We start from the raw sequence: 23,167 nt of genomic DNA, 5'->3' as shown, positions 1-23,167 counted from the left end.
TTGACCATCATTTTATTATCATTGTTATTGTTATTGGCATCATAATTAGCACAAAACTAAATCCACTATTAAAAGAAAACAAGCACACCCCAATGGCATGTGTCTTGTTGACAATGAGTCAGTGACTTTATCTTCATGTGATAGGGATAGCACCCTGAGGATAGAGACCATATCACAGCTTCATAATCAATTCCATAATTCACCAACTTTATTGAGCACCTAGGCACAATGGAGGATTTAAAAATGCATACAAGAATCCCTGCTTTTAAGAAGTTTACAGACTAGTTGGAGGTATTGAAGAACAGCAAGAACATTAGGACCACATGGGACCAGTGACATAATGGGATCAGTGCATGTTGATGATCTTCTAAAGAGAATATCACAAAATTAATGTCACATTCAGTTTTGGGGGTAGAGAAGGGGGTCCATACAGACAGTGGCATTGGAGCTAGACTTTTGTAAATTGGAGACCTTTTATTGGGGGAGGGCAGTGCAAGTGGAGAAAATGTTGTGGGGCAGAGTATGGCCTTGAGTAAGTTCATGGAGTGTTTGGGGAGTGAAAAACACTGCATTTGGCTGGATTAAGCTGTCCATGCATGTGGGGTAATAATATGTATAAAGTTATATGGGGTCCATATTGACAATGGCTCTGAATGGCAGGCTAAGATCATTATACTATATAGCTGTCCATATCAACAGAATTAGCAATTAATTGTGAAGAGATATGTTCATGCTAGTTCCAGGTTTTTTGTAGAAACTTAAAGGTAACATAATCATATATATATATATATATATATATATATATATATATATATATATATGATTGTGCCAAACTACCTATAATAATATTTTCTCTATTTGGCATATAATTAAATTAATTAAATTTCTTGCTTCAAAGCATTTTTCCTTCTATCCAGGCACCAATTGTTTTCTCAGCCCCATGTTCAGCATCATCAGTTCTTGTGGCATCTGATGGGTGGAAGTGAGCCTATTCTAGGGTTTGTAATCAAAGCAGATTCCCTGACAATGGAACCTATAACTTGGAAGTGAGAATGGCTGTGGTAGCGGCAGTGATAAATGTCACTAAAATATAGGCATCTCTGAAGTTGTCCTCAAAGTCTAGTGTAGTTCCTTGAGCTTGGAGTTCTACTCAGTTTGGTCAGTAGGACACACAGAAGGACCCCAGATTTACAGTACTGAGCAGAGTCTTCTTTTAAAGTTTCCTCTTATTAAAAAAAAAAAAAAAGGATTCCTTGAAGGCATGACCTTGAATCTGGGCTACAGCTTTTTTAAAGGCTTACTCAAAGGCTTCAGGTTCTGAGGCTACCTATGCTGCATATAGACTAGGGAGACTTTCTTTGGCCAAGGAATCCTGGTAGGCTTTGTCTCTTTGTCTGTGACTAAGAGGTGGAAAGTTAGGGGCTTCTCCCATGCAGTGACAGTTTATAGATCGTGGTTGTTTCAGATAACCAAGCCAAAGAAATATACTCTACACGACCACCACGGAAAGACTTAGAAGAGACCATAGCCACACTTCCTTTAGTCAGTCTGTCATCTCTTTCTTGGTGTGAGCCTTTCTCTGCAAGAAGTCATGGATAGCAGTAGTGAGGCCCCATGTCACACTGGACCTGAGGACGATCAGGGATCCTCCTCTATAAATCAGCAGGATTTTTCTACCTCGAGTGTCCCACACATCTTGGGCAGAGGCCCACAGGCTTGGCATTCTCTGCCATCCAATATGAGACTGCATATTGGCAACTAGCACCATCAGAGGATACAGAATCAGGCAGGTGATTGTTCCATTGACACTACCAGACACCAAGGCAGGAACCCAGTGGGGCAGGCCTTGCCTTGCCAAGCCATCCTGGATAGGATCTTTGAAGGAGAAATAGAGAGCGCTTCCCAGGCTGTTTCTGACAAGGACTGGCCAGAAACCCCGATAATAGCCCAGTGACAGCCTGCCCCAGAGCCCGTAAGAATTGAATTCCTTGAGAATGCTGAAGGTGCTAGGGAAGCAAGCTTGCTTTCGAGCATCTTGAAGCACATTCTGTACTCTTTCAAAGGGGCTGAGTGCTACAGCTTCTACTACACCTGACATGAGCCCCGCAGTCCAGCGCTGTCCGAGGGAGTGCGGCCCAACCGGGGAAAGAAAGCACAGCAAACTATCATAAGTGCCAAACAACAGAGTCCCTTGGAGGGTCTTGGAGAGAAGAGGAGGGTAGATGCCCCGGTAGAAGTACTGAGGGCCTTCATGCCAAAGCTGTTTCACAGCCTCTGACACGGCCACAGCATGGATCTGCTGCCGGAACACAACCTTATAGATAGGAAAGGTCAGGAAAGTAGACATAAAGTTGGAAATCGCCCCAAGGGTGTAGGCCTGTGACTGCCAGCTTTTCGTTCCTGGAGCTTCTGCTCGGGTCCCGTGCAGCAGTTTCTTCCCAGCAGTGTTGTCCTGCTCCTCCATGCGGAACACAGATGGACACAGATGGAAGAAGCTAGCAAGAGGAGACAAGAAGTTAGGCAAAACATTTAAAGGTCTGGACAAAGGTTTTCCTGCTTTGGACAGACATCCAAGGATGAGAAACTTGGGGGTCAGGAAACACTGTTATCAGTTTCTAGAACAGACACACTCTTAGGGAATTAATACTTCATGAACCTTAAATGAAAAAAATGTTTACTTCCTTTGATAGTGTGGAGTACTTTGATGACCCGGTAAAATTCAAACATTCAAAGAATTATGATTAAGAATCATAGAAACATCTGGGCATGGTGGTGCACTCCTTTAATCCCAGCACTAGGAAGACAGAGGCAGGCAGATTTCTGAGTTCGAGGCCAGCATGGTCTACAGAGTGAGTTCCAGGACAGCCAGGTCTACACAGAGAAACCCTGTCTCCAAAAACGACCCCCCCACACCAAAAAAAAGAAGAATCATAGAAACCCACTGGAGAAATGTGGCTCAGCAGTTAAGAACACTGACCGCTCTTCCAGAGGCCCTGAGTTCAAATCCCAGCAACCACATGGTGGCTCACATCCATCTGTAATGAGATCTGATGTCCTCTTTTTGTATATCTGAAGACAGCTACAGTGTACTTAGATATAATAATAAATAAATATTTAGGCCGGACTAAATGTGGCCAGAGTGAGCAGGGCCGACCAGAACAAGCAGGGCAGGAGTGAGCAGAGGTCCTGAATTCATTTCCCAGCAACCACATGAATGGCTCACTACCATCTCTACAGCTACAGTGTACTCATATACATAAAATAAGTATAATAAATCTTTAAAAAACATAGAAACAAGGAAAGCTGTTATCTTCAATTCTTAACTACAAAACTCAGCATTTTGAAAATGTCCCTGTATGCATGTACAAATATACCCATCCACAAAGGCTAAAAGAGGAAGACACTTGATCTCCTGGAGATACAGGCAGTTGAGTCACCCAGTTGATGTGGGGCTATGAACTGAACCTTGGTCTTCTGCTGATCTGTTGCTGTGGATCTTATTACCTACTGCACAAGTAAGTTGTTTCTCCCTTTACCAAACTATGTCTTGCCTTGCTATGGCTGGATCCTAGGCCTCGTGAGTGCACCAAGCAAGTCTACAATCAGATTCACAGCCTCAACCCCAAAATTTTTTTGGTATGTGTGTGTGGTATATGTTTGTTAGTGTCTGTATATGTGTGTGTGTGTGTGAAGGTGTAGATGTGTGTGGGCATGTGCATACACGTGCATGGATGCATACACTAGTAGAAGTTAGAAATTGATATTGCTTTTCTTCTACAGCTCCTCAACTTTTTTTTTTTTTTTTAAATCAGGGATCTCATTGAACCTGGAGCTAACGAATGTGGCATGAATAGTTGACCAGAGATTTCCAGAGGTCCTCTAGTTATTGCTGTCCCAGCTCTAGGATTACATGCATGTGCCACCGTGCCTGGCATTTTCATGTGGATGTTGTTGATTCCAGCTTGGATCCTCATGCTTGTAGAACAAGCCCTTTACTGATTCAGCCCTCTCCCCATCAAAACAGTTGTGGGGTTTTTTTTTTGTTGTTTTGTTTGTTTGTTTGTTTGTTTTAATGTAGTAAAAATTTGTGGTGTGAAGCTTTGTTTCAAAGTCGGTTATAAATTTGGGGGTGAGACCTTCCTCCCATCTACCTCTGTAGCTTCCTGCCCAAACTATAGCTGTCTCAGCAAAACACCCTACTCTCTGTGACTGAAGGAAGGGAAGAACAGAGGCCTCTGGACGTTCCCCCATGCCATGATGCTCAGCACCTGGCAATTTTCAAGTTTTACCTTTTATATGTAGAGCTACAGAATACGGCAGGGTTTCTCATGGTGTGCTCTACTGACATTTGGCGCAAGATCATTCGTTATTCTTAGCCTGTTTTAGCCACAGAAGGATGTTTTTCAGGGTTCCTGGCTACTACTCACTGCACACCAGAATCACAAGTCATGTTCCACATATGTAAGCATCAAAACAACACCATCAGGGCAGGTAGCTCAGTTGACAGAATGCTCCCCTAGTGCTCATGAAGTCCTGTGTTTAAGCCCTATCACCATATAAACTGCCCATAATGGTGCATATATGTAACCCATCACTGGGAAATAAAGACAAATCGAGGAGGCGTTCAAGACCATCCTCAACTACATATCAGGTTCAAGGCCAAGTAGGAAAACACTAGACACCCACACCCCCACACTTAAGAAATCTTAAGGCATGGAGTAGTCATATTAGATGCAATTTGGGGGCCAAGACACAAAGGAAAACTTACAATCAAGAAAGAAACAAGAGCTAAAGGTGGTAGTACAGACCAGTGGGCTGAGCTACTTGGGAGGCTCCATAAGAGGTCATTTGAATCTGAATTCCAAAAGCTGCCTGAGCAACTCAGGGAAAACCTGTCAGGAAGGAGGGAGGGAATGAGAGGGAGGGGGGAGGGGAGGAGAGGGGAAGGGAGGGAGGGAGGGAGGGAGGGAGGGAGGGAGGGAGGGAGGGAGGGAGGGAGGGAAGTTCTGAGAAGAGAGTGTGCAGCAGTGGCAGCTGTCCCTTCAGGGAAAGGATACACATGGCTGGCCAGGTACAAACAAGGAAGAAGAGAGCACATGCTGATCTGAAGGCAGAAACAGGAAGTCTAGCCACAATTGTGGACAGCAAGTTTTACACAGAACCTAGATCACTGTGGTCTGTGGTTATGGCTCACTCAAAAAGACAAGGGGCCAACCAGGCTGAGACCTGACTGAGGACTAGAGGTCAGGTGCTACATTCAGGTTATACAGCCTTCCCTGGGATTCTGCACTCACAACTGGCCTTCGAGTGCTTTTCCTAGAATCACCCTTCTTGGGTGGCCCTGCCTGGCCCTGCCTGGCCCTGGCCTCTTGTTCCGTTCCACCCCTAACCCCACAATATCATCCCTCCCTTTACTGAAGCCACACTCATTTTTTTGGTGATAGAAGAGGCTCACCCTTTTGAGATCTACCCATGACCATCTCCCCTGCTCCCAGAACTTCTTGTTGACTCAGTCTCCTTCACCTTCAAGGACAAGAAAGGGAGTAGAAGGTCCTGTGCTACAGGGATCCTCTGGCTGAGAACTTGCCAGGGCCAAAGTTTCAGGAGGGCATGTTTTACATCCATGTAGAATAATTCTGGGCACCTGTCAGTCACTTCCATATCTCAGGAGACAAATGGGGCCCCTTCCCTACCTCTTCCTGCGTAGGTCAATCAGACCTCTAAAGCAACAGGAATCTGGAACATTCCATAGCTCTCCCTTCTAAATCACCTTGGCCTTAATGAGGATAAGTTGTGAGATAAAAGGTTTTCACTTCATCTAACCCTGCCTTCAGTAACATTCCAGTTCATGCTCTTTATAAAGATGTGTACATCACTCCAAAAGGCAGTCTGACATAGTAGGAGGAAAGTGGTTTGGTGTACACCTACATTGTAAGCTCTGGTTCTGTTATGAACATTTTATAGGACTTTAGAAATTTAATGATCTCTTGGAGCCTCTTTTACTTCAGTTATAAAAAATCAGGTAAGGAAAGCTGTTCTGTTGGCATCCCTCAATCTGTATTCTGTCACAAGGGCTCAGATGGGGGAGATTCTGTACCTGTGGTTGATAATGGCATTGCACTTTTGTACCACAAATTCCTTCTACCATTTATGTCAATAATTTGGGGGGGGGAGGGTTAAAAGTGAACAGTAATTAAGAAGCACCATACTTTAGGTGTCTCATACATCACTTTATAACTTTAATTACTTGTATTTTGCCCAGGGAAGAAAGGTCATGTTTCTCTTGTGAATTTTTCCCTTAAGATACTTTGGGGAACAAATAGATCCAGAACTGAATTCTGCCTTCACTGCTTACGTAGCTGTGTGATCTGGGAGAAGGGTAGGAATATTGTCTCACATTCTTCAGCTCTAAAGTGGTAACAATAAGGTCTATAACACAAAACACTGATATAAAAATTAGTAACAACATGAGATAAAGTTTCTGAAAACCTATGACTTGGTGACTTTATGTTTTAAAAGTATCCAAAACGATTATTCCCAACATCATTATCTGTCTTCATAGAGTACATGTTCCTGAATACCAGCTAGAGCCAGATGAAGTGGCATGCTGGAACATATCCACTATTCCTATGGGAGCCAGGGATGAGCTTTCTTTTATGAATTCAAAGGCTCAACATAACCCTCCAGGAGAGCCTGGCATCCTGACATTAATTTCAAAGCATAGGATGGAGAAGGGGCTTGGAGGCTGCCTTGAACAATCATCATCTAAACCCTATGATGTGTCTCCCACATCTATAAACCTAATCCAATGAACATATGGGAAGTAAGACTTTCCTGTCTAGGCTAATGAAGATAGGTATCATGGGTGGGCATCGTATGAATCAGCCCTGCATCTATCTGTTCATTTGGGGAAATTCTCAACCAGTCCTTTGGTCAGTTAAAAAGCACATTATCAATCATCTTTTTTAAGTCATGGGCAAATCACTATGGAGCTAAAGATGGATCTGCTACCTGTCCTCAAGGATGTGGGAATTTAATCGGGTAGACAGTTCAGCAATGGACTCACTCACACTGGAAAACAAAATAAAAATTACATGGTCAAAGAAGATTAAGAACAATTTATTTTACACAGAACAAGGAAAACTCAATGCTGGCAAGGTCGTGGAGATAGCACACCCATTATATACTGTTTATGGAAATGCAGGTTAGCACAGACACCACAAGTATCAGTACTAAGGGTCCTCAAAAAAGTAAAAAAGAAAGTAGATGGCTCAGCTATTCCACTCCTGAATATATACCTGGAAAATATTTAACGGGCATACCAAAGAGACATCTGAATTGTCCAAGTTTGTTGCCACATTATCCACAATGAGATTATTATAGAATCAGTGTAAATACCCATTAACAAATGAATGAATAATGAACATGAGGTGTGTAGATTAGTATATGAAGTATTATTCTGCCACACACACACACAAAAAGAGCAAACCCTATCATCTCCATCAAGGTGGAAGAAATTCGATGATGCTGTGCTAAGTGTAATTAGTCAAGACCAGGACTTCAAATATAGCATGCTTTTTTTTTTTTTTTTTTTTACTTTTTTATTTTATTTTATTTTACAAAAGCATGGTCTTATAAAGTGGAAACTAAAAAAAAATGTAGACTTGTAAGGAGAAGAGTAATTGTTAGGGATTGGAAAGGTAGTGGGGTACATAGGTGTTTTACACTGAGCAAGAGACCTAAAGGACAAAAACTAATGTTGGCAGGGATAGGTGGTTCTAGAACACTGGTTCTCAACCTGTGGGCCACGACCCCTTTTTGGGTTAAAGAACCCTTTCTCAGGGGTTTGCCTGAGATAATATGCATAGCAGATATTTACAATTCATAACAGAAAACTTTCCGTTATAAAGCAGGAATAAAAATAAGTTTATGGTTTGGGGTCAGCACAACATGAGGAACTGCATTAAGGGTCACAGCATTAGGAAGGTTGGAAAACACTGGCCTAGAACATTATGCTTGGCCTTCACATCCATAGAAGAAAGACCTTCCCTGGCTCCCATAAGAACACCAGATGTATTCCTGCAAGGCACTTCATCTGGTCCTGACTGACCTTCAGGAACATATATTCTGTGAAGACAGAACAGCCTATAGTGCTAGCCTCGTAGAGGGTTTAAAAAAACAAAACAAAGCAAAACAGCAAAAAAAAAAAAAAAAAAAAAAAAAAGCCCAACGCTCCCAATCCTTTTCCCCTACCACCCCACCCCCGCACAAACAAACAAACAAAAACCAGACAGAGAAGAGGCTAACACAAGGAGTCATAAAGAGGGCCATGTTTATTTTCCCCACTGATGTATGTTATAGAGAACATTGTAGTCAGACAATCCTACCTTTGAATTTTGCTCTGCTATTATGACCTTGGCCGATTCTTTCCAACCCTTCTGAATCTAAATATCATTATTGTTTTAATTTATATTTCTTTCCTATTTTGATGGACGGAGTGGTACCCTGTGCTTGTGGAGATCAGAGAAAAATTGGGGCCCTCAGTTCTCTTCTTCTACCTCATAGGTTCCCAGACTGAGCTCCGGTCATCAGGCTGAGGAGCAGTCACCCTTATCAGCAGCCACCTCACCCCCTGTATCACTATTTTTAAAGTGATGTTCATGAAAACTGCATGTAATCACAACTATAAAGAGCCTGTGCTGTACGGTACATTTTTTCCAAGTGAAGTGGTAGCAGCAAAGCTCAAATGATGACAAAACCACACATGCTGGCTGTTCTAGGACCTTCTACTAGAATAATGCTTTCTTTTATCCTGTTTTTCTTTCCTCTTCAATGTTAGGGATCAAAATCAGGGTTACTTTTTACATACGAAGAAGATACTCTCCTGCTGCACTGCATCCCCAGACCTGCAGGATACATCTACATTTTCCCCTCAAGATGGAGATGGAAAGTACTCATGGGTTCTGGAGTTGGGCAGCACTGGGCTAGCATCCCGGTGGCTCCGCTTCCAAGTAGCACAGCCTTATACAAGCCACTTTACTTCCTCGAAACTCAATTTTCTATGCTGAAAAATGGTGTGTGATGTCTGTGTCAGCAGGGGCTGCCAAGAAGTTTAAATGAGATAACCAATGGAAAGTTCCTGGCACAGAGGAAGCCTGCGGCCAAAAGTAGCCACTATTATTTCGTCTGAAAGCTCTACTTCCTAACCCTCAAGCTTTTAAGGTTCATTTGTCCAAATCAGAAAATGTGGCCTCATTAGAACCATCCTTTGGTGCACACTCCTATCCATGTGGCCAGAGATAAGAGATGTTCTGCATCCCGAAGGGTTTTGCTAGTAGTAACTTTGCTCTAAAACATTCTTGCTTCAACCTCTGAACCTATACACAATCCATTCTTCTCATTATTTCTTATCAGAACTCTCAAGGCTCTCCTTTAGTTCCTGGATCTTACTCACATGGTCCAACAGTACATCTACTTTGGTGATGACGCTAGTGGAAACACAAAACAAGGGTCTGCTATGAGGTTGTTGTCTGACATGATACTAGAGAGCAGAGCAAGATATGAAGGAAACCCTACCAGGTACTCCCACTTCCAGCCCTAACTCTGCCAGGTGAACTGCCTGTCTCCTAAGTGCCTCCAATGCTCTCTACTTTACCCCCCTTCCACTGTTCCACCCCCAAAAGAAAGACATCAATAGAAAAGGTGCATCCTTCCAAATTTGGATTGCTTATATAATTCTAATCACTACAGTTGTAAATAAGAAGGCAGGCAGGACGGAGGATCCAGCAATACCTCTCCTGGGCATATATCCAGAAGATGTCCCAACCGGTAAGAAGGACACATGCTCCACTATGTTCATAGCAGCCCTATTTATAATAGCCAGAAGCTGGAAAGAACCCAGATGTCCCTCAACAGAGGAATGGATACAGAAATTATGGTACATTTACACAATGGAGTACTACTCAGCTATTAAAAAGAATGAATTTATGAAATTCCTAGCCAAATGGATGGACCTGGAGGGCATCATCTTGAGTGAGGTAACACAATCACAAAAGAACTCACACAATATGTATTCATTGATAAGTGGATATTAGCCCAAAACTTAGGATACCCAAGATATAAGATACAATTTGATAAACGCATGAAACTCAAGAAGAATGAAGACCAAAGTGTGGACACTGTGCACCTTCTTAGAATTGGGAACAAAACACCCAGGGAAGGAGTTACAGAGACAAAGTTCGTAGCTGTGATGAAAGGATGGACCATTTAGAGACTGCTGTATTCAGGGATCCGTCCCATAATCAGCTTCTAAACGCTGACACCATTGCATACACTAGCAAGATTTTGCTGAAAGGACCCAAATATAGCTGTCTCTTGTGAGACGATGCTGGGGCCTAGCAAACACAGGAGTGGATGTTCACAGTCAGCTATTGGATGTATCACAGGGCTCCCAATGGAGAAGCTAGAGAAAGTACCCAAGGAGCTAAAGGGATCTGCAACCCTATTGTTGGAACAACATGATGTACTAACCAGAACCCAGGAGCTCTTGTCTCTAGCTGCATATGTATCGAAAGATGGCCTAGTCGGCCATCAATGGAAAGAGAGGCCCATTGGACTTGCAAACTTTATATGCCCCAATATAGGGGAATGCCAGGGCCAAAAGAATGGGAATGGGTGGGTAGGGAAGTGGGGGGCGCTATGGGGGACTTTTGGGATAGCATTGGAAATGTAATTGAGGAAAATATGTAATAAAAAAAAAAAAAAAAAAGAAGGCAGGCAGGAATAGGTGAACTACCTTAGCAGGTTGAAGTCAAAGCCAATGGCAATTGCAGGGTTTCAAATGGTTCCCATGCTTCCAGGCATCAAGAGTCCAGTGTAAGCCCTCCAGGGGCCTCCTAGCCACCATCTACATGGGAGAAGTGTCACCTGCTGTCTAAGAACCAGAAGCAGGAAAAAATGGAGCAGGTTTTCTAGCTTCTGGCTTCACAGCCCATTCGCTTTGGACAGCCTTGCATGCTGTTTCCATGGAGTTGCTCCTTCCTGGGGCCAGTGATGCCAAATCCAGCAAAGGAGAAGTACCCTGAAGAGCTCACAGAAGGGCAACCTAGCAACCTAGCAACCTAGCCTTGAGCCAGGAAATAAAAGAGCTATATCAGCGGCAGAGAGCTGTGGTGTGGGGGTTAGGTCAAATGGTGTTTTGTTTCTCACACTTCGTCCTCAAGCAGATGTTGAAAGAGGAAGATGTTATGAAAATTGTAGGGCAGTGAATGGTTTTTAACTGTTTGGAGGCCACAGGCCCATCTAAAAATGTATAGAGCTATAGCATCAGAAAAAAAAAAAGTGCTCAAATTCTTTGCACACAGTTTCAAAAAGGACTTGAGGTAGTAACTTCTGCTCTGAGATTAAGTTTCATGACAAATAGGCTACGGACAGACATTTGAGTGGCAGCCCCATTTACTGATAGCCTTCGGCGTGGTGTGGTGTTTAGAACAGTGGTTCACAGCTTTTCTATAACCCAGAATCAATTATAGCAACAGGTAAAATGCAAATGACATTGCTCATCCCCAATCTGCAGTAAAGCCAAATCTCCAGAGCTGGAGCCCAGGAATGTGCATTTCCAACAAGCCCTCAGCAATGATTGTGTGGTAGCTCGCTGGGTGCCCATACTTTAGTTTGTAGCATGAATTCTGGATTGAGAGCTCTGGCTTCTTCGAAATTTTAGGCAAGTCATCTCTAAGTCCGATTTCCTTTGGGGGGGTGGTCATACAGAAATGCTGCTATTTTTATAAACAGGTGGTTTACTTTCGTGTAAAACCAGGAGCAGAAACGTGTCTCAGTTTCCTCCTTGGTAGAATGCATATCATAAAGGATGCCATTCTCTTCTTTCCCATCTCTTCCCCACTCCTCTCATCAGCACAACCATTTTATTAGCAAAGCTGCTGAGATAGTTTGTGGCTATGTATGGACAGTGAAAATGCTCTCTCTGGGTAGCCCAGCACAGGGCAGTGTTGGCATCGACACAGAGGAAAGCGCTGGCATCAACAGAACAGCTCACCGAGGTGCAAAATCGGACGCTATTAGCTGCTTTGCTGCGTGATACAGGACAGGAAGCCTAAGCTCCTGGTGGCTCAGTTTTCTCATCTGTAAGTTGATATCAGTTCTTGGTCATTATTTTTATGTAGCCCTATACTGGTCCTTTCATCTTCATTTTGTCTTCTCCACTAACCCTTAATCTGACACTAGAAAGGGGTTCTTTAAAGGGTGTAACCCTTGAGGCTAGATGCCAGGGCTGGAGTGAGAGCTATTAATTCTGTGCTTCCTACCCATACTGCCTAGGTGCTTACATCCTCCTCTCTGTTAAATGGGTGCACTGTTACGTTTTAGCGCAAGACTGATGAGAATACGTGAGATGTCCGTGCACGCGCACTGGACACACGGAAAGAGCTCAGCAAATGCTATCCCCTTCCCCCCTATACAAAGGTGAAGAACTCTCATTGTTCACTTGGTTTCGGTCCCACCTCGTGTTTAAGGCATCTGGTCGCAAAGCATCGGAGGGGAGCCAAAGCAGAAGGCGATAGGAAGAAGGGAAGAGAGGGGAAGCTGCAAACTCACGAATGAAATGTAAATGGGCCAGGTCCGTGAGTCCAAGCTGCACTTGACGCCGCGCCCGCTCCCGCGCCAGTCTGCCGCAGCCCCCTCCAGCAGGTTCCCCCCTCTGGCAGGCATTAGCATCCTGGCCCAGGCTTTGCAGGGAGGCCGCCCCTACGAACAGCTGATTGGCCACGCCACTACCTTCGTCACTCTCTTTTGTCTCAATGGGCAGAGACTAAAAGCCGCCGCTGCTGCTCTGCAGGCTGAAATTGAGGGCGGGGGCAGCTGTAGCTGCCTTGGAAACCGTGACTGCGACTCTACTACCCCTGGCTGGGCGACACTGCAGAGAGCCTAGCCCAGACAGCTCAGAGGCTGAGGCGCCATCCTTTCCTCTGCAAGGCCTACGAGGTGAGACAGCTCTTCGCAGCAGACCCTGAGCATCCTCTGCTCACCTAAGAAGGTAAAGGGAGGTGCAACTGCATAATGCGGAGATGGGAGGATGAAACCTTAATATTTTGGGCTTCAGAATTGGCAGCTTCGAGGCAAGGAAGTGAACACCCTAGTGGTTGGGCTATATGGTGGTATGACGTGAGTTTCCTACCTAGGATTTGCCTAGATTGGAGAGGGGACATTTTTTTTTTTCCAGAAAGGTAGCAAAAGACAATGAGAATGATTCACAATCCGTTTGTCCCGAAGGCCCCTTTCTCTCATCTCTTCGGGAATAGAAATACGGAGGTGGGAGGGTATTCCAATTTCTCTTCTTTTTCTCCATAGCAGCTCATCAAAGCCGATTTCAAACGTGAATTCTGTGTGACTGATTGCAGAGCTGGTAGGCCGCTGTTTTCCCCGGGTGAAATGGATTGGGGGAGGGGTGGTCCCTTTTGGCTTTTATTCTGAAGGTAGGGTTTTTCCTCCTGGCGACAATGGCGCCTGTGAAGAAATGATGAGACTGCTGACGTCTCAGACCCTTCTCCCTTCCTTTTGCTGTGGCGCAGTTTAGACTAGAGGCCCAGAGCACCTGGATCTGAGAGTCTGCGGTCAGAGATCAATCCTACCCGGACAAGAGCTATTGCGGAAAGCACCTGTTGCAGAGACTAGGCTTGAAATAAAGGTGGAAGCCAGTCTCTGAGCTCTGGTAAGAATCCTAGAAAAGGGGGAGGGGGCAGAGGGCGGGGGGGGGGGGAGGAACTTGCTACCTAATAGATTTAAGGCCTTACTTATTAACATAATTCTGTAAGGTTTACTCTACTGCCCTTTATTTGAGAGCCTAGTAGGGGCTCCAAAGGTTGTTGTAGCTAGAATTCCAAGCAACAGTTGTTGCCTCTCCTAGAGAACAAACAGGCAGTGGGGTGGGTGGGGCGCAGTAGCGAGGGAGGAGATGTGACTGACAAAGGCCCCACTAGCACACAGAAATTATTGCTCCTCAAGGTTGGGAAATGGCAGTTTCCTGCTGAGTAGTTTTAGGGCAGTGGGCAAATATTCAAGATGGTAGAAAATGTGATTAGAGGCTTGTTTCCAAGTCTATTGCGTTATTGAATTTTTGTTTTGTTTTACAGTTCCTACCCAAACACAAGGAAGAGGCTGCTGGGGAACGTTCCTTTGGAGGTTTCTGCAGATTGGACTGTTTTTGTTTGCAGAAAGTCCAGGCGTCTTGTATTCAGATATCCAATTGTTGTCAGGCATGGCTAGCCTCCTTGCTAGGATGGGTAACAGTCGCCGGCAGAATGCAGCTTTTATGCCTTTTGCCCATTCCATGCTGAGGGCCCTGGGGAGGAGCCTTGGTCCTTTGATTGCCAACATTGCAGAGAGAAACATACAGTCGTTCTCTGGGAGGGCAGAGCTAGGACCCGGGGAAGAAACCTTTGAAAACTGGCTAAGCCAAGTCCATGAGGTCCTGCCAGATTGGCCTATGTCTGAAGAAGAAAAGATCAAACGCCTGATGAGAACCCTTAGGGGCCCTGCCCGGGAGGCCATGCGTTTATTCCAGGCTGACAATCCCAATCTAAATGTCGCTGAATTTTTGCGGGCAATGAAGCTGCTCTTTGGAGAGTCTGAGAGCAGTATAACAGCACATGGCAAATTTTTAAACACCCTGCAGGCACAGGGAGAGAAACCATCCCTGTATGTGATCCGTTTAGAGGTGCAGCTACAGAATGCTATCCAGGCAGGGGTCCTTCCTCAGAGCGAGGCAAACAGGACTCGCCTGCACCAGCTCCTTGTAGGGGCTGAGCTGAGTAGGGAGCTGCGCACCAAGCTTAAGGGTCTTCTCCAAATGCATGCGCATAATGAGCAGGAAAGCCTTCCTGACTTCCTGGAGTTAATCAGGATGATAAGGGAGGAAGAGGATTGGGATGAGACTTTCCTTAGAAATAAGCGGCCCAGAAGATCTGAGACAGTAATGGAGCGGGCAGCCAGCCCTGTCGTCTTTCAGGGCTCCCTGCCTATAGTGATAGGCAGTGCCGACTGTAATGTCATAGAGATAGATGATTCCCAGGATGATTCGGATGAAGATGTGATTCTGGTGGAGCCTGAGGACCCTCCACTCTCATCCCCAGGTGCCTCATCCCTCCGAGGCACAGCCAGTACTCAGGAAGAAATGCTAATTATTGAATCCCCTGATGATTTTGATGAGGAGTCTCCTTCTACTAGCAGTGGTTCTGGGCAAAGGAATAATGGGCCTGGGGATCTAGGTAGAACCAGAAAGCGCAAGTACCCAATCCGCTGTCCTCATTGTGGTGAAGAGGGCCACGCCAAAGAAACCTGTGACAATACCAGCAACAAGGGCCAGGTTTTTGAGAATTTGATAGTCACTCTGCAGGAGCTGACTCACATGGAGAGACCAAAACCCTCTGTACCATACTAAGGTGTGACACTCGGCCCCAGATCAGTGTTTGAATCTCCTCAGAAGCTAATTCTGGAGGAAAAAGGGATGGGGTGGACTGCTGACATAAGGAATTCATTTAGAACAAGCGTTTTCTTTGGAGAAGAAAAAGCAAACTGGGGTACCATGCAACAGAGAGGCATGGGCCCACATCATTCCTTGCTCATTCCATTAACTGCTTAATGGTTGTTTCTCTGTGTGTCTTTCTCTGGTGATTTTAATCTATCCGTGAAGTGGTACCTTTTTGAACCTTCCAAATGAAATTAAAAAGAAAAAAACTAAAGTGTGCATTACCTGAAAAATCTCACCCTGAACTGTCAGCCCTTTGGTGAATGTCCTGCATATTTCCCTGTACCTGTGTGCCTCGGTATATATGTATTGATAAAAGTGATCACATGTAAGTGCTGTTCTATAGTATGTATTTTTTCATCAGGCAGTATATATTGTGGACTTCTAAATAGATGAATATATAACCATCTAATGTCATGCATACTATATCTTTGGTGAAGACAAATAAAAACTGAAACTAATTGTAACAACTACGGCAGGGGTGTTCTATTTAAAGATAGGAGGGGGAGTTGAAATGAGCTACGGTCTCTCTTCAACCCCTGTTGTAATTACTGGCCTGCCTCCTAGTTCATACAGCCATCTGCACCTACTAGTTAGTGTCTCCATGTCCTCAAACATATTGAGAAATCTGACCATGGCCCAAAAGAGGAGCCACCCCTGTCTGGTTCTGCCTTACGTCTCAGCCTGAAATCAGCAGCTGAAGCTGACTTCTGGTATCTGTCTTTGAGCATCCTTCTTGTGGGTACATTAGTGTTTTACTGAAAAAAAAAAAAAAAAGAATGACTGCATATAAGGCTGACAGCAGAGTGTAAATGAATGCTGATCTGAGGATCTGAAACATTTGTAAAAGATTAATTTTTATGTGAAGTATAGGACGTTTTGCCTGCATGTATTATGAGCCTACAGAGGCCAGAAGATGGTGTCAGATCCCCTGTACCTGGAGTTTGTAAGTCACCATATGGGTAGGTACTATGAACAAAATCTAGGTCTTCGAGGACATAAAGTGCTCTTGTCTGCTGAGATACCTCTGCAGCTGCAGTCTGAATCATTTTACCATAATACATCAGGGTTTGCAGAGATCCGTCTGTGAAGAGGGTGCACAGCACTGGTAGCTGGCATGTCAGGGACAGAAGTAGAGGTCAGGTGCTACATTCAGGTTATACAGCCTTCCCGGGGATTCTGCACTCACAACTGGCCTTCGAGTGCTTTTCCTAGAATCACCCTTCTTGGGTGGTCCTGCCTGGCCTCTTGTCCTGTTCCATCTGTACCCCCACAATATCATTTTGTACTCCTAGGACCATTTCCCCTGCTCCCAGCACTTCATGTTGTCCTAAAGCCTCCAGGGCCAGAAGGGGAGTAGAAGGCCCTGTGTTCCTGAGATAGAGCTTGCCAGGGTCAAAGGTTCAAGGGGAAGGGACATTTCTTACATCTTTCTCAAATAAGTCTGGGCACTTGGCAGTCATATCGATATCTGAATAGTCAAAATGGGCCCCTCCCCTACCTCTTCTTGCCTAGGTCACTCCGGCCTACAGTCAGGGTCCTCAACCTTCTTTCAGATTTATAGTTCTTACCTTTCTCTATAGTCAAATCTACCCCATACCCAGAATATAAAAGATCACTTCTGCCCGGGCTGCCCATCTTTTCATCTTTTCCTCTGTTTGGGGGGGAGTTCTCCAGACTTACAGATTCCACTAGAAAGTAGCTAGCTTTAAGAAGAAATATATGCTATACCCACACTGCCATCCTTCTTGCTGCTATTACCTTGAAGGTCCAGTGTGGACTGCTGATTGGAAAAGCTATAGCTTTTTTATTCTGTAGCACATCCTCTTGTCTTCCTTTCCCATCCTTTCAACTATATAAACCTGAGAGTGTGTGAATTTTCATGTCACCAAAAATGGTGCAAAGCTCATGGTTTCTATTTTACTTTATGGGACACTGAATTTTCCTTTATTGAAGAAACATGTACAGACTTCGTGTGTGACAACTAGCCTAGGACCTAGTACCTGTCACCCTTTTAGTGGCTGCTGAGCCCTGCCAACTACCTAATGCTTGCTGCTGCCCTCAAGGTCATGCCCTGGACCTCTTTGATAAAGCAGCCCTGAACATGCTGCAGCCTCCAGAGTTTAGAAATGAAAAATTTTTATCTTTAGCTTCAAACTTGAAGACACTTCTGTTCTTTACAGCTTTGAGGATCACAGTTCCTATCTGGCTGTATTTTACAATTAAATCTTATATTTGAAGATGCTATTGGAATGTCCAATAGAGACAGCTATTTTTATGCTGTAATTATTGCTGTTCATATGGTTCTGGCCCTGTTTGTCTATGTGGCCTGGAATGAAGGCTCATGGTGGCATGGAGGCAAGCAGGGCTAAAGTGAACATCACCTTTTGATCACATGAAATTTATTTTTGGAATATGTTAAACACTTCTGGGATATTGATAATAAATATATTGTTTGAATAAAGTTGAAAGGACATGTTTAAAAATAAAGAACTATGTACAAACTGGGTACAGTGGTACCCACCTTTAATTCCAGCACTCTGGAAGCAAGAGGCAAGTGGATCTCTATGAGTTCGAGGCCAACCTGCTCTACAGAGTGAGTTCCAGGACATCCCAGGGCGATCTGGAGAAACCCTGTCTCAAAATAATAAAAATAAAAACTAAAAAGAGAACTATGTCTGAGGAGAAAGCCTGGCATTTCTGCCTTCATTCTGTGTTTGTCTCCTTTTCCTTCCCATTACCTGTTTACCTCTGCACATAGGCATGCATGTAAATCACTCAAGGAATGCTTCTGTCCATTCTTTCATCCCTTTTCATGGCTAAAGGCATAGAGTAAATCAGTGTCCTAATCCTACAGTCACCATGGATTGTAGGAACAGCAGAAGCTCACTGGCAAGCCGGGCCTTCAGATGAGGGCAAGTCTCTATGACAGCACAGCTGTATGCTAGTAGAGAAATAATCAACGTCAGCGAACCAGATTGACTCTCTCAAGCAATTACATACAGCATTAAGGACTTCATCAGACCACCCTGCAGGGCTGGGACTGAGGTGATATGGTAAACTAGGCCACACTCAGAGGAGGCCTGCCTTTAATTATGCACATCTCCTGCCCCTTGCCCCAGTCCTCCACTATTTAAACTTAAAGCTCATGGGGTTACCCAAAAGATGGACTCGAGGATATCTGTCTCTTCCCAATATGGCCACATGGAATAAGTCTGTCTCCACATTTTATTATTACATGTCTAATGAATGTTTTAGGGGTAGAGAGCCTACCCTGTTGAGAAAACCCAGGAATGCCTGTGCTATTCAGATTCCTCTTGGCTTCTCTGAGCACCATGGATCCCTTTGGAATGAAGAGGGTCTTATAACCAACCTAGTATAGGTAAAAGGTAATCAGAGAGCTTCTTCGTGGCCCTATCCAAGACAGAAAGTTAGGGAAAGGTCAGTGCTTCTATGAACCAATTTGGAAATGAGATATTGGTTTTTTTTTTTTTTTTAGGCGTGTTATGGAGAAGGAATAATGAGGTATGAGCCATGGATGAAAATTATGTGTGTGTATACACATATAGTGTTTGTGTGTTGAAGGGATAGCTTATTTGGAGCCAAATTTGAGTGAGCATGGTCTTGAAACATGGATTTAGGTGTCCTCAAATCCATGTTCCAATTTGGAAGCGATTTCATGGAGTCTTTAGGGTAACAGGACAAAGACAGTTTTGTTTTGTTTTTACAATGTGTGCACACACATTCACACCGCAGCTTGCACATGGGTCAAAGCTTAGGTGAGTTAGGTCTGTCTTTCTATCATGTGGTCATGGAGACTGAACTCTCGCATCATCAGGCAAGTGCCTTTACCTGCTGAGCCATCTCACTGGCTCAGCACAGTGATTATAGGAGCAACCACAGAGTTAGTTGGTCAATGCCTGTTTCCATTGATGCACTATTACAAGACCATTGAGAAAATCAGCCTACTGATATATAGGTTTGTGAGTGTAACTAATTTTCTGGGAATATATTCCAAGAAGTGAAGTTGCTGAACCAAGGACTACAGTCCCCAGAAAGCAGAGTGGAGAGCAAGGGAGCCTTTGCATGAACTACTTAGATAGCATACTTCACATTTTCACATGCTTCCTTGTTTCCTAACTTGCCTTTAATATCCTTTTACCTCTGAGCTACTACAGACTGTAATACGTAAGACTCAGTTCAGCTTTAAAATCCTCCAAATCAAGTTTTCAAATGATTATAAGATTTGTTTTTCATGGGATTTTTTTTCAACTACACAACAGTTTAGGGAAACTTCATCCACTCATCAAGCAGCTTCAAGAACTGTTCCTATTTCTAATCATTCATTCACTCAAATTTGTTAATATTGACTTTTTCTGAGATAGGGTTTCTTTGTGTAGCCCTGGTTGTCTTAGAACTCATGCTGTAGTCGAGATTGGCCTTGAACTCAGAGATCCACTTACCTCTCCTTGAGTAGAATCCCAATTCTTTTCAGGTTACCCACATCTGATCAAGAAAATAGAGATGTAAGCCTCCTCAGCTAACTTAGCTTCTGTGAAAGCTTTCTACTGTGATGGAATGGAATGCTTCCACAATAGTCCTGGCAGAACAAGGGTATTTCTAAGAGACACCTGGTCCCCTCATTTGGATTATCCAACTACTGAGACAATTAAGTCTAAAGGAACTGAAATTTGCCTAGGAATCTCATGTTTGTTGGAAAGAAAAAGTTGAAGCATGGGGGCCAGCCTGCTGAAGATGGGTAACTAGCCTAGTTTATTAGGTTTGCTAGGACCTAGACTATGACCCTAACAACACTGGTAACATCTCCACTGTCCCAAACCTACAGCAATATCTTACTGTTCTGGGCCTATGGCTCTTTGGACTAGCTACTTGAATTCTATCTACACTTCTCCTCACTGAAAGGTATATATCATTTTTTACCAAATTATATCCACATTATAATATCAGTAAGAACCACAGTTTATGATGTCTCTAGTCTGCTTGATTTTTTTAAATTTAAATTCTCACGTTCTGTCTTCACAATAATTTTTTAATGCATCCCTCTATTATTGTGGGTTCACAGATAAGAGCTCAAGAGCCCAACAAGTAAATATGAGTGAAAAGGTTAAGGACAAAGTAAACATGTCAGAGGCAGGGTTCAAAGCTGCACGGTCTCTCTGAATTCCACAGTGACTTTATGAGGGCGCTATCATCACAAGTGAGCAAAAGAGTGGCTGCAGCATTCCCAGGCCAAGCAGATTTGCTCTTAGAAAACTAAGATGAAGTTACTTAGTACAACCTTGATGAAAGGAAATAAGCAACAATTTTAATGAAGATACACACACTGTCCATTGATTAGAATACTCAATAACTCAAAGTAAAGGAGACAGATGCAAAATGAAGGCAAAGATGCCACACTTGAACCCTGCTTTCATATAGCACGATGTCACACACCTATAATTCCAGCATTCGGGAAACTGAGACAGGTTTGCCATGAACTCAAGGTCACCAGGTCACATAGCACATCAAAGACAAATCTGTGCTCTATCCCCTGTCCCTGCATTTCTTATAGACAGGATAAATTTAGGTTGAAAGTTTTGTGGGTCAGTTGCTGTCCCTATCACTCCACTGGTGCTCCTGCCTGGTTACAGGAGGTGGCCTCTGCAGGTTCCACATCCCCAGTGCTGTGAGTCACAGCTAAGGTCACCCCCATTGATTCTTTGGCATCTCCCTGATACCTTTTAAAAACAAAAACAAAAACAAAAAACTGCCTGTGAAAACCTTCGACCCAAAATGTATCCTGTCTACAAGAAATGCAGGCACAGGGGATAGAACAGAAACTAAGGGAATAGTTAACCAATAACCAGCCCAACCTGAGAACCATCCCATGGGCAAGCACCAATCCCTGACACTATTAATGATGCTCTGTTATGATTGCAGACAGGAACCTAGCATTGCTGTCTTCTGAGAGGCTCCACCCAGCAGCTCACTCACACAGATGCAGACACCCACAGCCAAACAGTGGATGGAGCTTGCACACTCTTATAGAAGAATAGGAAGAAAGATTGCAGGTCCCGAAAGGGATAGGAACTCCAGAGGAAGAGCAACAGAGTCAACTAACCTGAACCCTTGGGGCTCTCAGAGTCTGAACCACCAACCAAAGATCATACACGGGCTGGACCTAGTCCTCTCCGCACATATGTAACCGATGTGCAGCTTGGTCTTCATATGGGTCCTGAACAATTGGAGAGGGGGTTATCCCAAAAGCTGTTTCCTGTATGTGGGACATGTTCTTCTAGCTGGGCTGTCATGTTTGGCCTCATTGGGAGAGGATGCACCTAGCCTCATAGAGACTTGATGTGCTAGGGAGGGGGGATACCTAGTGGCCCCCACCCACTCAGAGGAGAATAGGGGAAGGATTGTGGGAGGGGGTGACTGGGAAGAGGGCATGAACAGGATATAAAATGAATAAGTTAAAAAATAACATTAAAAAAGAAGACAGCTTATTTCTTAGTTAGAATATGTCTCAAAAGAGAACATATAACATAAAGTTTTATTTTTTCTCAAAATGAGTTTTGCATAATTATATATGTATATGTAGTTTAATAATAGTTACTATCAAAATCTTGCTAAGATTTCTCATAGATGAACACAAGCTTACTCTAGAACAAATAAGGAAAAGTAATTAGAATAGACAAAACACCTTAAATGAATAAACTAGGGATAATCTCTCTATCAGATATTAAAGTTTATTATACAGACAAAAGCTATTAAGGCTTGCTACTGGGGTAGCATAAGACACAAACCAGAAATGAATGGAGAACCCATAAACAGACAAACAGAAAAACACGCACCTGATACTTGGTAAACGGCAGAAGGAATGAAATGAAGATGAATACTGGTGCTCCTCTCAGTTCTCCTTTTTATTCTGTCTAGGATCCCAGTTCATAGATGCCACATTTATTTAAGGGAAAATTTCCCTTCTAAGGTAAATCTATCTAGATCTGCCCTTACATACAAGCACAGAGCTGTCTCCTAGGTGATTCTAGATCCTGTTAAATTGGCAACAAAAATTAATCATTATAATTCCACTTCCTGCCAACCCAACACCAAACATATCACCTTAGTATTCTACCCTGGTTCCCAGTCTATGTACATCTCAGAATGCATTTGGTCTCTCTCTAAAAGCTCTCATAGTCTTTAACAGTTACAGCTCTGTTCAAAAAATTAAAGTCTCCTCTGAGACTTCAGACCATCTCTTTAATTTTTAGCACCTATGAAATCAAAATACAAGTTGAATACTTCTAATATACAAAACAAAGAAGAAGTATCCCCACCCTAAATGGGAAATAATGGGAGAACGGCGAGGAAAGGATGGATTAAAGCAAAAACAAAAGCCCCGTTAGAACTAACACCTAATCCTATAGCTCCATGGCTAGCATGGAGTACTCCTGATGGGATCATCTAAGGTCTAGATTTGAGTAGTGCCAGCACTCCACTTCTGCCACCTCCAGAACATGTGACTTCTGTCTTGGACGTGTTCCACTGTGTTCTTGCAGCTTTCCTCAGTGGATAAGTACAATTCTAGAATCTCCAATATCCTGGTCCCTCCACTATAACTTGGGC

General features: G+C 43.7%; 2 protein-coding genes across 5 annotated transcripts; one reads left to right on the top strand and one right to left on the bottom strand.

Moving 5' to 3' along the window:
- Slc25a53 (solute carrier family 25 member 53) lies at window positions 1-12,773 on the bottom strand. The gene is made up of 2 exons (XM_021153474.2): window positions 12,613-12,773; window positions 1-2,495 (listed from the first exon to the last, which is right to left on the bottom strand). The coding sequence occupies exon 2, from the start codon at window positions 2,462-2,464 to the stop codon at window positions 1,544-1,546; it is 921 nt and encodes a 306-aa protein (XP_021009133.1). The 5' UTR covers window positions 2,465-2,495; window positions 12,613-12,773; the 3' UTR covers window positions 1-1,543.
- Window positions 12,774-12,823: 50 nt separating this feature from the next.
- Zcchc18 (zinc finger CCHC-type containing 18) lies at window positions 12,824-16,002 on the top strand. 4 transcript variants are annotated; one of them, XM_021153473.3, is made up of 4 exons: window positions 12,824-12,999; window positions 13,366-13,420; window positions 13,587-13,726; window positions 14,148-16,002. In XM_021153473.3, exon 4 carries the CDS (start codon window positions 14,273-14,275, stop codon window positions 15,452-15,454), a length of 1,182 nt encoding a protein of 393 aa, XP_021009132.1. In that variant the 5' UTR covers window positions 12,824-12,999; window positions 13,366-13,420; window positions 13,587-13,726; window positions 14,148-14,272; the 3' UTR covers window positions 15,455-16,002. The 4 variants fall into 4 exon arrangements, with proteins under 4 accessions (XP_021009132.1, XP_029329178.1, XP_029329177.1 ...); XM_029473318.2 differs by having other exon boundaries at window positions 12,827-12,999; window positions 13,369-13,420; XM_029473317.2 differs by having other exon boundaries at window positions 12,827-13,051; window positions 13,369-13,420.
- The last annotated feature ends 7,165 nt before the right edge of the window (window positions 16,003-23,167 follow it).

This window comes from Mus caroli, unplaced genomic scaffold (assembly GCF_978045245.1).
Source record: "Mus caroli unplaced genomic scaffold, Mus_caroli_1 scaffold_5, whole genome shotgun sequence".
NCBI lineage: Eukaryota > Metazoa > Chordata > Mammalia > Rodentia > Muridae > Mus > Mus caroli.
The sequence above is the reverse complement of the archived record's forward strand: the minus strand, read 5'-3'. Positions and strand labels throughout refer to the sequence as shown.